This window comes from Globicephala melas, chromosome 10 (genome assembly GCF_963455315.2).
Source record: "Globicephala melas chromosome 10, mGloMel1.2, whole genome shotgun sequence".
In the NCBI taxonomy this organism is placed as follows: Eukaryota; Metazoa; Chordata; class Mammalia; order Artiodactyla; family Delphinidae; genus Globicephala; species Globicephala melas.
This window is the reverse complement of record NC_083323.1, coordinates 96,126,061-96,140,384: the sequence shown is the minus strand read 5'-3', so window position 1 is coordinate 96,140,384 and position 14,324 is coordinate 96,126,061. Positions and strand designations below refer to the sequence as shown.

Genomic DNA, 14,324 nt, shown 5'->3' with positions numbered 1-14,324 from the left:
CGGGGGGGTCGGGGCCGCCGCCGCCGCCGTCGCGGCGGCGACTGAAGCCGGGAAGAGGAGAGGGGGGCGGGGGAGCGGCCGCCGCCGCCCCCCGGAGGCGCCGGAGCCCCGAATCCCGCTCGGAGCCAGCCAGCCGTCCCGAGCTACAACCAGGTAAGATCTGCTGCGGCCCGGGCCTCGGGCCCGCCCGGGTTCTGGCCCGCGGCTCCCCACCCCCACCCCTCGTAGTTCCCCCTCCCGCCGCCGCCGCCTCCATTTGTTATTTTCCCGATCCGGTCCCCCACTGCGGGCACTGCCTGGCCTGAGGTTGGGGGCTCAGGGGGTGGGGCCAGCCCCCGAGGAGGGATGGGGGCCGGGGCACCCGGAGGATCGGGAAGGTGGGGGGAGGTGGGAGGATCTCAGGAGGAGGGCTGATGGGGCAGGAGGGTAGCCAGGACCCTGGGACCCAAAGAGGAACCCCGAGGTGGAGGGTCGGCGGAGGAAAAATGGGATGCCCGTGAGGGGGCTTCGGGGCGAAGGCAAAAAGGAATGGAGAGATGGCAGCGAGGTGGGGCATGAGGACTCCAGGAAAAGCCCTAAAGGCCCAGAACCCGGGTTTCAGAGCCCGGGGTTCGGGGTGCTAGGTGTAGAAGGGAGTTGGGAAATGGGGAAGGGGTGTGGTAGGTGGGAAGAGAGGGATTGTAGCTGATGAGGGAGGAGAATGGAACCTGGGGAAACGGGGGCTCTGAGAGGGCCACCTTTGAGAAGAAGAACCCGGCGTGTTCCCGGGTGGAAGTGGGAAAGTGATGCCTTTGTGACTCAGTTTTCTTTCCCCTACCCCGGATCACCTCTGACCTTGTTTTTCCAATCTCAGACACAGGTACTTCTTGGAGAGGGGCACACTGGGGCCCAGTAGTGTGGGTCCTCCTGCAACTGATGAGGAAGACTGGAACCCTGAAGGGAGAGTTAGGGAGCAAGGGTTTCTGGGAGGGTGGAAACACAGGAGAGAATTGGGCAGTCTTATAGGCACTCCAGACAAGTTGTGACCCCCATCCTCAAATCCGCAGAGCACCCACTGCCCCTCTAGCTGCGGTTTCCTTAAGAGGGGGTGGACCTTCATTACTGTTTTGTGCTCAGAGATTTCCCTTTGTGCGTGGACTTATTTCTACTGGGGTAGGTACTCTTAAGCTCCCTTCCCTGAGGGTGCTATAGGAGGACAGGAGCTGCTTTGGCAACTGCAGGGGGAGTTGCTGGCAGCTGGACCCCCGGGATGGACTGTAGAGGGGCAGGTTCTGCCATTTTGTTGCCATGGCAATGATCCAGCGGGATGTCTAATAGATGGGGGTTCAGAATCTTGATGGGGCCTTTGGCTATGCCCTTGGAACTCTTGGCTGGGTTCTGGAGGATGTTTCTGGAGCTGCTCATGGAGAGGAGGTTCCCCAAGGGGTCCACCCCCTTCCATCCAGCTGTCTTTGGGAAAAAGGTAGACATATTACTTGTAGGTCATAGTTGTTTCTCTAAGACCCTCCCTTTAGGCATGGTGGGGGGATAGAAGTGCTCCTGTTCCAAGTTATACCATCCTTTGGCAGTTCATTATTAGGGACTTTTTGTATAGTCTTTTTGCTTCTTTGCACAGGTATTCTTCCATTTTCTTAAACTTGAGTCTTCCTTCCCAAGTATCCCTTTTCGTCTTTCCCAGACTATCCCCCACAGCGACCCCTTCCCTCAGCTAACCTTGGACCTTCTGTTTCTCTGACCTTGTAGGAATGGCTGGGCTCTCCATGCCCATCCCAGGTGAGGGTGGCCGGGGGGAGAGGGCCGTGGAACAGCCTGGTGTAGTGGAAATACTCCAGAACAGGAGTCGGGAGACCTGGGTCTAGTCCTGGCTGTACCTCTAACTAACTGTGACCTTGGTCAAGTCACTTCTTATTTCTTTGAGCCTCAGCTTCATTATCAGATGAAGGGATTATAGATAAGATGATATCTGAGGCCCCTCTGACAACTGTAGATTCTCAGGCTTAGGCCAGTGCCTTGTTATCTGCTGGTCTGGGCTGCACTGTTATCTAGGACTGGTTTGTGAGTCTGGCAGGTCTGGAATGATGGTGGAGGCTGGGCCAAAGATCCTGGAATTCACCCTGCAAGCCCATCCTAGAAAGCCTTGTGCCTCGAGTGTATTCCTTCAGACAGCCTCCTCAGATTTCTCCCTTAATTTCTTTTCTTGTTCTTACTTAGAGACTCTTTCCCTATTTTTCACGTTTTCACCTCCGCAATCCGGCCTTTATCCTTTTGCTTTTGCGGTAAGGTGCCGAAGTTGAATGTGCTTAGTGTCTTGCAGACACATAGTAGGTGCTTGTAGATAGATCGGAGTTACAGTGACCGGCTACTAGGACAGGAAGGAGGGTAGCTCAGCTTGTTGGTGCTAAAACGTGCTCCAGGTTCAGGAATGTATATATAACCCAGCCCTACCTCCTTCTCTCTCCTGCCACTCCTTCTCCCCAGGGTCACCTACCCTTTTATGACTGCTTTTCTCCTTCAGAGCTACTCATTGCTAATTTTATCAGATTTTAACTGATTAAAGAAGTTGAGGTTGGGGAGGGCCACGCGAGGCTTGCTCCGTTCTTCAGGTACATCCCTGCCTTTCTCTGACCTATTGGATCCCCTGACTCTCACCAACCATGAACAGGTTCTGTGATAGGAAGGAGAGATGAGCACCCTCCTTTAAGGGAATGGCAAAGACACCCCAGTCACAGTCATCTCTCGTGCTTTTGTTAGGATTGTTTTCCCCTTTTGTTATGTTGGGTTTTGTTCCTTGTGGGGGGGGGCGTTGACAGTATTTGAAAACCAATTCACACAACAACTCAAAAGTGTAGTAATAGTTGTAATGGAAGAGAAATGGCTGGTGTACTGGGCAGAGCACCAGCTGTAAGTTCAGAAGACAGGGGGCTCCGTCCCAGCTATTTCGGGACTCTAAGTAAGTAAATTGTTATTAAGCTTCCTGGAAAGGTTAGGCTCACCCCTCACTGCATGCCTCAGTAGGGTTCAGTGGAGGTGAGTGAGAGGTATTTACTCTGTATTCCTTGGGAAAAATAGTGCTACAGAATGTAGAAAGGCTATTTCCCTAGCCAGGCCTCCTAACTAACTCAGAATAGGTGGCTAAGCCTACTCCATTTGCACTGAGGCCAGCAGCACTTCATTCGAGAAGACCTACTGAAGTTAGTGGGTTTACAGGTCAGTAGCAAGAACAGACCAGAACATCCATATATACATGACATCTGTGGGGAATAGAGAAAGGAAGAAAACTGTAAGAAGATATCATTTTTGTTCTCAAAAGATCTTACGGTTAGTAATATGGAGAGATGTGACACTTCGCAAGAAATACAAACACGTGCAAATGAAAATTACTGGCTATGTAGCTAGGCCGTGAGGAGGGATGAGTCCCTGTCTAAGCCAGGTGGGAAGACAGGCTTACAAATGTGTACATTTGTCTCGTTTACCCACTGTTATTCACTGATTTGGTTGGTAGAGTGAGAGCCTGGACTTTTCCTCTAGCCGTAGGGAACGCAAGCACTAGAGCAGGGGTCTTACGAGACTCTCAGAATTGAAGTTCTGCACTTTGGGGATACCTAGGTTTGGTCTTGGCCTTGGTCAGGCTGTGTGCCTTTGCACTGTAGAATGGGACATTGTTCTCCCACCTACTCTGATGTGAAAAAAAGATTCTTTTCATATCTCTGGGACTGATCTAGGCCTTCTGAGAATTCTCCCCACCAACTTCTGATGAGAGTACAGCTAAGTACTGAAGAGCGAGCATGGGCTTTGAAGTCAGGGAGATGGGGCTTGGTTCTGGTGCTGTCACTGGTTCCTCACTGTGTATTTATCACACGAAGTTGGGCAAGTCACAGTCACAATCTTTGAGCCTCGGTTTCTTCACCTGTATAATGGGGATAATAAGAACACCTCCTTTTCAGGGTTGGTTGTAAATATTAGATGAAATTGTACACGTGAGGGCTTGACGGAAAGACGCTACTCCGTAAATCAGCTAATACTTCAGCTACGTTTCCTTATGCTCCTTTTAAAGGCTCTGTGGAATTCGTGTGTGTGCATCTATTTCCTAGGGATCACGAAGGGTGACACGGTGTGATCTCCTGAACTGGGGTGCACAGGCACCTCGGCGTTTTCTGCCTTCCCACGAGATGAAAGGGATGCTGTTGCCGGCAGAGTTGCCCTCACAGGCGGCTGGGACGACCCATGGGCACGCCAGCAGTGTCTCATGGCTGGGCTGCTTACTCAGCCCCTTGACAGGCACGGTAGTGTCCCCTTCAGACTAGTGTTCCCCAGTTTGGAGACTCTGATGGTCTTTTTCCAACAGGCTTCACTGAAAACAGACCGTGTGAGTTCCAGGTGCCTGTACTGGAAACTTGGAGATCCTGCTTCCCAGGCCACAGCTGTGGGGAGCTTAGGGTGAAGCAGATAAGTTTCTATATTCAGCTGCCCAGGCGGAGGAGAATGGGGTCTCCACAGCCTGAAGAATGAAGACACGACAGAATAAAGACTCAGTGAGTAGGAGCTAAAATGAGAAACACGAAAGATCAAGGGCAGGGCAGCTTCTGGCCTGTCCCAGGGCCCAGCCCGCCCCTGCCACCCAGCTCCACTCTTTCCTCTCTTCCACCGCCAGGCAGCACCTCCACCCCCCAGCAGACGAGCCTGGCTTTGAACCCCATCCTTCTGGGACACCCGCTGGCGGGGGAGAGTAGAAATAAGGCACATGATGAAGTGAGGCACAAGGTAGAAAACGACATGACCTGCTTGCCTCCTTCTCCCTCAGATGTCAATGAGGAGTGGACGGAAGAAAGAGGCCCCTGGGCCCCGGGAAGAACTGAGATCGAGGGGCCGGGCCTCCCCTGGAGGGGTCAGCACGTCCAGCAGCGATGGCAAAGCCGAGAAGTCTAGGCAGACGGCCAAGGTATTCTGTCCCCATGTCCTGCAACAGGCTGCCCAGGCACCAGGGCTGATGGTGTGTATGTGTGTTGGGGGGAACTTCCTGTCTGGCTGAGGGTCCTGGTGGAGCTCGCGAGGTATAGGACAGGCATTTTCTTTCTCTCTAACAGAAGGCCCGAGTAGAGGAAGCCTCCACCCCAAAGGTGAGCAAGCAGGGCCGGAGTGAGGAGATCTCGGAGAGTGAAAGTGAGGAGACCAACGCGCCAAAAAAGACCAAAACTGAGGTGGGAGACCCTTGCAGCCATCCTGACCCATGTTCTGACCATTCTTTCACCCAAACTTCCTTTTGCTCACAGTTCTTATTTTAGTTTTGCCTGGAACGTGCGAGAAGAGTCTTATCCTAGCGCTTATTAAAGTAGCCTGTCTGTGTGTCCGTCAGATCTTCAGAGCCTTGGCCAGACTGTCAGATGATCAGGCAGGGCCGGAAGGGGACGGGAAGAGTGTGGGGATTCTAGCCTCTCCTTTTCTAGGTGCTGGCTTTCATGCAGGGGCTGGGGAGGAGATCCAGGCTGAGGAGTCTCAGTGGAAGGAACAAATAAATCATAAGGAGCATGCAGAAGTGGTCTTTTTAAGAACCAGTGGTTTCTGGGATGTGTAGTTAAAGGGGTGGATGAGACGAGAGGATGGCAGATGGGCTGGTGGGTGGAAGACAGGGATTTGGGTTCAGCTGTGGACTGGGAGAAGGTGCTAGAGATGGACACTCGAGGAGGGAACTCAGGCGGCTGCTGGGGAGCAGCAGAGACCGCGGGGAGAGTGGGGGAACCCCCGGATGGCAGGGAGGTGGGCTCCAGCAGGAGTACTCAGCGCATCGTGGCACAGTGGTGTGCTGTGAGCGGGAGGTTATTTTGTGCGAGGGAGGCCCCCAGTCCAGAAGCAAGGAAGGAAAAGGCAAGGGAGAAATGGCCGTCCCTCTTCTACCGCAGGAGCTCCCTCGGCCACAGTCTCCCTCGGATCTGGATAGCTTGGATGGGCGGAGCCTCAATGATGATGGCAGCAGCGACCCTAGGGATATCGACCAGGATAACCGAAGCACGTCCCCCAGCATCTACAGCCCTGGAAGCGTGGAGAATGACTCCGACTCGTCTTCTGGCCTGTCCCAGGGCCCAGCCCGCCCCTACCATCCACCTCCACTCTTTCCTCCCTCCCCTCCCCCTCCAGAGAGCACCCCCCGACAGCCAGAGCCTGGCTTTGAATCCCATCCTTCTGGGACACCCACTGGCTATCATGCTCCCATGGAGCCTCCCACATCTCGAATGTTCCAGGCTCCTCCAGGGGCCCCTCCCCCTCATCCACAGCTCTATCCTGGGGGCGCTGGTGGAGGAGTTCTGTCTGGAGCCCCAGTGGGCCCCAAGGGAGGAGGGGCTGCCGCTTCAGTGGGGGCCCCTAGTGGGGGTAAGCAGCACCCCCAGCCCCCCACCCCCATTTCAATATCAGGCTCTGGGGCTGGTGGTGCTCCCCCAACAAAGCCACCCAACACTCCAGCTTGTGGTGGAAACCTACCGTCTGCTCCACCGCCAGCCACCTTCCCCCATGTGACACCAAACCTGCCTCCCCCGCCTGCCCTGAGACCCCTTAACAATGCCTCCGCCTCTCCTCCTGGCCTAGGGGCCCAGCCGCTAGCTGGGCATCTGCCCTCCCCCCATGCCATGGGGCAGGGTATGGGTGGACTTCCTCCCGGCCCAGAGAAGGGCCCCACTCTTGCTCCGTCACCCCACCCTTTGCCCGCTGCGTCCACCTCTTCTGCTCCCGCCCCGCCAATGAGGTATCCTTATTCGTCCTCTAGCAGCAGCTCTGCAGCAGCCTCCTCTTCCAGTTCTTCTGCCTCGGCCTCGGCCTCCCAGTACCCAGCTTCCCAGGCACTGCCCAGTTATCCCCACTCCTTCCCTCCCCCCACCAGCCTCTCTGTCTCCAATCAGCCACCCAAGTATACTCAGCCTTCTCTCCCATCCCAAGCTGTGTGGAGCCAGGGTCCCCCCCCACCTCCTCCCTATGGCCGCCTCTTGGCCAACAGCAATGCCCACCCAGGCCCCCTCCCTCCTTCGGCTGGAGGCCAATCCGCTGCCCACCCGCCAGTCCCGACACATCACCACCACCACCAGCAACAGCAGCAGCAGCAGCAGCAGCACCATGGGGGCTCTGGGCCCCCTCCACCTGGGGCATATCCTCACTCCCTGGAGAGCGGTAGCTCCCACCACGCACACCCCTATGCCATGTCTCCCTCACTGGGGTCTCTGAGGCCCTACCCACCAGGGCCCGCACACCTGCCTCCACCTCACAGCCAGGTGGCCTACAGCCAAGCAGGTCCCAGCGGCCCCCCAGCCTCTTCCTCTTCCAATGCCTCTTCCTCCTCTCAAGGGTCCTACCCGTGTTCACACCCCTCTCCTTCCCAGGGCCCCCAAGGGGCGCCCTACCCCTTCCCACCGGTGCCTCCGGTCACCACCTCCTCGTCTACGCTTTCCACGGTCATTGCCACGGTGGCTTCCTCGCCAGCAGGCTACAAGACAGCCTCCCCACCTGGGCCCCCACCGTATGGCAAGCGAGCCCCGTCCCCAGGGGCCTACAAGACAGCCACCCCGCCCGGATACAAGCCGGGGTCCCCGCCCTCCTTCCGAACGGGGACCCCACCGGGCTACCGAGGCGCCTCGCCACCCGCAGGCCCAGGGACCTTCAAGCCGGGCTCGCCCACGGTGGGGACCGGGCCGCTGCCGCCTGCAGGGCCCTCGGGCCTGTCATCCCTGCCACCACCGCCTGCGGCCCCCGCCTCAGGGCCGCCCCTGAGCGCCACGCAGATCAAACAGGAGCCGGCTGAGGAATATGAGACCCCCGAGAGCCCGGCGCCCCCGGCCCGCAGCCCCTCGCCCCCTCCCAAGGTGGTAGACGTGCCCAGCCACGCCAGCCAGTCGGCCAGGTGAGAGGCGGGGTGGGGGTGGGGTGGCGGGCGCGGGACGGGCCTTGCATTCGTTCGTGTGGTGCTTTTCAAAGTACTCCAGGCCCTGGTCTCGGCCGCTGGTGCGGGGCCGCTCGCAGAGGCTGAGCGCGCGCTGCCTCCCGCCCGGCAGGTTCAACAAACACCTGGACCGCGGCTTTAACTCGTGCGCGCGCAGCGATCTGTACTTCGTGCCGCTGGAGGGCTCCAAGCTGGCCAAGAAGCGAGCCGACCTGGTGGAGAAGGTGCGGCGCGAGGCCGAGCAGCGCGCGCGCGAAGAAAAGGAGCGCGAACGCGAGCGGGAACGCGAGAAGGAGCGCGAGCGCGAAAAGGAGCGCGAGCTGGAACGCAGCGTGGTGAGTTCACCGCGCGCCGCCTCCCGCCTCTGGCCCGCCCTCTACGCGACTCGGGGAGGCTCGAGGGGTGGGGATGGTGGGGGGGGGGTCATGCGCCACCTGTCGGAGGGGAGGAGCCACTGCAGCCCAGGAAATGGAGACCAGAGGATTCCAGCGGGAGGAATTGCATCTCTGGGCTGGAGGAAGGCAAGCTCAGGTCAGAGTACCTGTGGATCCCAGGAAGAGCCACTAACCTACATAGGAAGAGAAGGGGCAGGGAAGTCCCTGGCGGGCTGAGTTCCAATGAGTTGAAGCTTTAGGTGTTCAATGCTGAGACATGAGCAGCTGAGGACCAGGGCCAGCCACCTCTTTCCAACCTGCCTTTTTGACCCCGCTTCTCCGTGTATCCCACAGAAGTTGGCTCAGGAGGGCCGTGCTCCAGTGGAGTGCCCACCGCTCGGCCCAGTGCCTCATCGCCCTCCATTTGAGCCGGGCAGTGCTGTGGCTACAGTGCCCCCCTACCTGGGTCCCGACACTCCAGCCCTGCGCACCCTCAGTGAATACGCCCGGCCCCACGTCATGTCTCCTGGAAATCGCAACCATCCATTCTACGTGCCCCTGGGGGCAGTGGACCCGGGGCTCCTGGGTTACAATGTCCCGGCCCTGTACAGCAGTGACCCAGCAGCCCGGGAGAGGGAGCGGGAAGCCCGTGAACGAGACCTGCGTGACCGCCTCAAGCCTGGCTTCGAGGTGAAGCCTAGTGAGCTGGAACCCCTGCACGGGGTCCCTGGGCCAGGCCTGGATCCCTTCCCCCGACACGGGGGCCTGGCTCTGCAGCCTGGCCCACCTGGCTTGCACCCTTTCCCCTTTCATCCGAGCCTGGGGCCCCTGGAGAGAGAACGTCTAGCGCTGGCAGCTGGGCCAGCCCTGCGGCCTGACATGTCCTACGCGGAGCGTCTGGCAGCTGAGAGGCAGCATGCAGAAAGGGTGGCTGCCCTGGGCAACGACCCGCTGGCCCGGCTGCAGATGCTCAACGTGACCCCCCATCACCACCAGCACTCCCACATCCACTCTCACCTGCACCTCCACCAGCAGGATGCCATCCATGCAGGTGAGACTCCTGCTTCCTTGCCCAGGCCCTTTGAGGCCACCTTGCCGCCCTGGCAAGTGATCGGTGCTTCTGTCCCTCGGGCCAGGACTTCCCTCCCCACGTCTGGCCTGAGCCTCTCTCCTGAGATTGCTGCCCTGGCCTTTGCCTTCGCAGCCCGTCTCCTCCTGCCCCAGCCTTGCCACGGAGACCCTTCCCCACACCCCAGCCCTCTTCAGGTCTGGTGCCCACCCACGACAGAGGCCCAAGGTGGGAACCTTTGAAGGAGCACGGTCTTCCTCCCCTCACAGCCCCTGCCTCTGAGCCTTCACGTAACTATTTTCTTCTTCCTCTGGATTCAACTCTTGTTTCTTGCCATCTTCTCCCCTCCCTGGCGGAGGTGTTTCATGTTCCTCTCTGCCTCTGGATCTGTGACCTTCTGGAAAGAGAGCCTTGTGGCTCTGGTTGTGGGATCACAGTTGACAACGAGCTTTACTCACTGTCTTTTCACCGCATTTCTTACTGTCAGAACACTGCCCCGTGTAGCCTCACAGTCACGTTCATTGCAGGCTCCTTGTGCTTTCTCTCTTTGAAGCTCCTCCCCATCTCATTTCCTAAACTTCCAATCCTCTTCCGTCTCCTCTCAACAGTCCACTCCTCCCTCCCTATTCCTCAGGTCCCTCTGCCAACTGTAATCTCCTGTCCTCTGCCATCTGTACATCCCTACTGCAGTAGGGTCTTGCCCTGTCCATCTCCCAGGCCCCTAGTTCCTCCACTGTGCCTCCTTGATCCACTGGATCTCCCAGTGTGTGATTGCCCACCTCTCGTCCCAGGCATGGATGCTTTCACCCAAATGCATGGCTTTCCCCAAACCTCCCTCTGGTGACACCTTCCTCTTCTCTACCCTCCAGCCTCTGCCTCGGTGCACCCTCTCATTGACCCCCTGGCCTCAGGGTCTCACCTTACCCGGATCCCCTACCCAGCTGGGACCCTCCCCAACCCCCTTCTTCCTCACCCTCTGCACGAGAACGAAGTTCTTCGTCACCAGCTCTTTGGTAAGGATGGAGGTCTCGGGGTTGGGGAAGGTCTCACGAGGGAAGGGCAGAAAGGAGGAAGTTAGGTGGTGGGATTGGCCTGGTTGGGCTTGGGGAGAGATGAGGAGGTGCCCAGAGGAGCTGGGAACGGGAGTAGGAGGGCTGAGGCCCTGCCCAAGAGAGGCACAGGGTTTAGGGCCAGGCTAAGAGGCCTGAATCCTAACCACCCCTGGCAACTTGCTGGGCTGGCTGTCACCTAAGTTGATTAGTGGCAGCTCCTCTGTATGTAAAGCGGCTGGCTACCTCAGTACGCCATCAGTCACGTGGCCCCTGCCCTTCCTGCCCACAGCTGCTCCTTACCGGGACCTGCCAGCCTCCCTCTCTGCCCCGATGTCAGCAGCTCACCAGCTGCAGGCCATGCACGCGCAGTCCGCGGAGCTGCAGCGCTTGGCGCTGGAGCAGCAGCAGTGGCTGCACGCCCATCACCCGCTGCACAGTGTGCCGCTCCCTGCCCAGGAGGACTACTACAGGTACCGCAGGGCGCCCTAGGCCAGCCCGAGGGGACGCAGCTCAGCCCGCCTGGGATGGGCTGTGGCTCCCGTGGGAGGGGAACCCCTTCCCCACCATCCTCTGTGCGAGAGGCCAGGTCAGGATGGACCTCAGTCTCTCAGTCCCTGCTCTGCCCCCCTCTTCCCCCAGTCACCTGAAGAAGGAAAGCGACAAGCCGCTGTAGAACCTGCGATCAAGAGAGCACCCGTGGCCCCTGCATCTGGACCCAGGAGGCCTCCCTCCCCACCTGCCACTCAGAGCGGAGGGGGGTGCCGCTCAGTCCCAGGGCCTGGGCCTCTGGGCAGAAGGAAGGAGGAAGGGACAGATGGAAGGCCAAGGCTCCTGTGGTGTGCGGAGGTGGGGAGGGGGCGGGGGTGAGGGCGGAAAGCGCACAGCATCTTGGACCAGGTCCCTCTCCCTTGGCCCCCGCCTTTCTCCCTCCCCCACGCCCCACCCCCGTGGCCACCGCCTCTCCCCCACCCCTTGGTGTGATTATTTCATCTGTTAGATGTGGCTGTTTTGCGTAGCATCGTGTGCTGCCCCTGCCCCTCCCCAGCCCCCGTGTGCGCGCCCCCCACTGCGATGTATGCCCCTTGCCCTTCCCCCACATTAATAATTTATATATATAAATATCTATATGACGCTCTTTAAAAAACATCCCAAACAAAACCAACCAAACAAAAACACCCTCACGACTCCCCAGGAAGATGTCTGTGGCTGTTTCTTTGTGGGCTACTGGGCGTGGGTTGGGGGCGTGGGTCTCTGCGCGGCGACGCCTCGAGAGAAAGCTGTGGGATCACCGGAGACTAGCCCGGAGGTGGGTGGGGCCCCTGGAGAGTTGGAGAGGGGACCTCGAAGACCCGGGGTCCTGGAGCTCTGGCTCTGCCCTAACGGGGTCCGTTATGGCGCAGAGTCTTGGCCTTCCTCCCAAGGCCGGCGAGTCAGGACGCTGGCGGCCTGGGACAGCTCTAGGCAACTACGCAGACTTGGGAGGCGCTTCTGCCACTGGCCCCACAGTTAGGGGCCACCGGAGACTTGCATCTTTTCCGTAGGACAGTTGGAAATGGTGTTGAAGCGGAGGTGCAGGGGGCGTGCCTGCTATAAGTTTAAGCGTTCAGAACGCAGGAGTTTTAACCACCCTATAGTTCGAGGAGGGAGTGGGTGACAATTTCAAACGCCCGGAAGGGAAAGGAAATTAGAGGGCGTTAGCTTCCCCCCCACCCCACCCCACCCCGACACAAGGCCATTTTCGGAAAGCGCGGGAGCTGCTTTAACGCCAAGCTTTTACTGCTGCGAATCCTTGTCTACGTTCTTAAAAACTAAAGGGGTGTGACTGGCTTCTTCCTGAGCCAATCGGCATAGAGTTATTTGCATAGGCCTGTACCAAACGTTCACAAACTCTAGAAACGGATGATTTAAGAGAGTTCTTTTCAATACTGTTTTCCCTTCCGAAAGCTGCAGTGTGCCCTGTTGCTTGTATAGCAGTAAAGATTAGGAAATGCCATGGGAGCTCACCCTCACCAATAGTGGAGTTGGTGGACATGCCACCTTCTCTCCAGGGCGTGTTCCGGTAGTGTTACAGCTCTTTTAGAATTTGTCTAGTAGGTTTTCTGGTTTTTGCCGGAAAACCCCCCACCATACAGTTTGTCTTTAACAATAGAATAATTTTAAGTAAGCTGTAAGAATTTCAGATTGTAGGTTAGCTCACTGTTCTCACGACGAGCTCGTTATTGGTTGTTAAAAATGGAGAAATGGAAGCGGTACCGTGAGGTTTCCGGCATAAGCTGATGCAATTTCCCTATCGCCCCACCCGCTGGGAGAGCCGCTCTAGGATATTGCTTGTTTCTCCTGGCTGTTTCTCGAGCGCGGTTGCACGTGTATCTTTTGTTCTATGGCGACCGCCTCTGCTCAAGCTGCAGCGTTGAGCGCCGAGCAGGCCAAGGGTGAGAAACCTTTTAGTTGTCGGGTGGGATTCTTGCTAAAGTAGAGTGCGGGAAAAAGATCTGGGGCGAGAGAAATGGCTGCGTTCGCTGGGAAATGCGGGTACTCGGTACCATACTCTGTCAATTAACAAGGGTCCTTGCTCCTGGAGCGAGAGATTCGGAGGCCGAGTTCCTTGGGTTACTATGGTTTCAGTCTGTTAAATAATTCCCTGCCCTCTTTCTTGTGTTTTCGGCTGGGCCCGCCGGCCGTGCGCCGATGCGTACCCGGGACTTCTTCCGGGATGCGTCTGTTGCACAGTGGTCCTGGCCGAGGTGATCCAGGCGTTCTCGGCGCCGGAGAACGCCGTGCGCATGGACGAGGCTCGGGACAACGCGTGTAACGACATGGGCAAGATGCTGCAATTCGTGCTGCCCGTGGCCACGCAGATTCAGCAGGAGGTTATCAAAGCTTATGGCTTCAGCTGCGACGGGGAAGGTGGGTCGGACGGGGATGGAGGAGAGAGCGATGGATCCCTTGGGTCTCCGAGCCGTAATCCCTTTTCTCGCCACACGGCGGCAGCCACACTCTAATAGTATTGGTACTCTGAGACCAGGGTCTGTTCATGAACTTGAGCCAAGCGAAGTCTGAAGTGAGCTTTCTAGTTACCATTAATTATACTGTTACACCATTTTAAGATGAGGAAACAGACTCTAGAAAGTGCCAGAGGTCACAGCCGAGTTGGACCTGAAACCCGTTCTGACGGCTTGTAGTGAGGTGTCTGCATGACAGTACAGTTCTGCAGCCCCTCCAAGGTGTTTCAACTCTTTTCTGTTTGAGGGTTGGCAGTTCAATTTCTTTGGGGAGATCAGGGTCTTCCCCAAGGGTGTTTACTGATTCGGCCCAACTGGCCCATGGCCCTCCTGTTCCTGGTTCTGGACTGGTGATCTTGTGGGTGTGTATCCTTTGGGGTCTTTTGACTAAAGTGCTAAAATGGTTCACCTGATGGTGGGCAGCACCCTGCTTCGGGATATTTTCATTCACTGCATCACAGCCAGTTGTGCCCCAGTGTAGACCAGGAAGTAGTTGATCCAAACCACACAGGGCAGAGGCCTGCATATGTCTTGTTTTGCAGACAGCTACCTGGGGCCAGAGCCAGAGTAGCCAGCGACTCCGGCTCAAGCTGCCCCCTCCTGCCATCTTGGGCACATCCGTCCGCTGGGGGTGTGGACTGATGCTCCTGTTTCCCTTCGCAGGTGTCCTTAAGTTTGCCCGCTTGGTCAAGTCTTACGAAGCCCAGGATCCCGAGATTGCCAGCCTGTCGGGCAAGCTGAAGGCGCTGTTCCTGCCGCCTATGACCCTGCCGCCCCACGGGCCTGCTTCGGGTGGCAGTGTGGCCGCCTCCTGAGGGTTGGCCCTCCCGTGGCACTGCTGGGGAAGGGAAGACCTTGGTGTTCCGGAGGATATAAATGTGCCTGTGACTTAGCCTTGCCGTCTGT

General features: G+C 57.8%; 2 protein-coding genes and 1 non-coding gene across 3 annotated transcripts; all 3 read left to right on the top strand.

Moving 5' to 3' along the window:
• ATN1 (atrophin 1) lies at positions 1–11,614 on the top strand. Its single transcript, XM_030834548.2, has 10 exons — positions 1–153; positions 4,346–4,532; positions 4,802–4,939; positions 5,085–5,198; positions 5,898–7,882; positions 8,034–8,256; positions 8,650–9,346; positions 10,234–10,377; positions 10,706–10,886; positions 11,056–11,614. The coding sequence occupies exons 2-10, from the start codon at positions 4,506–4,508 to the stop codon at positions 11,087–11,089; spliced, it is 3,543 nt and encodes a 1,180-aa protein (XP_030690408.1). The 5' UTR covers positions 1–153; positions 4,346–4,505; the 3' UTR covers positions 11,090–11,614.
• An 862-nt stretch (positions 11,615–12,476) lies between these two features.
• Positions 12,477–12,538, top strand: LOC115841134 (U7 small nuclear RNA). Its single transcript, XR_004034706.1, has one exon. It is a non-coding gene; the product is annotated as a U7 small nuclear RNA (small nuclear RNA).
• C10H12orf57 (chromosome 10 C12orf57 homolog) lies at positions 12,496–14,310 on the top strand. The gene is made up of 3 exons (XM_030834561.3): positions 12,496–12,848; positions 13,147–13,323; positions 14,082–14,310. Exons 1-3 carry the CDS (start codon positions 12,797–12,799, stop codon positions 14,231–14,233), a joined length of 381 nt encoding a protein of 126 aa, XP_030690421.1. The 5' UTR covers positions 12,496–12,796; the 3' UTR covers positions 14,234–14,310.
• The last annotated feature ends 14 nt before the right edge of the window (positions 14,311–14,324 follow it).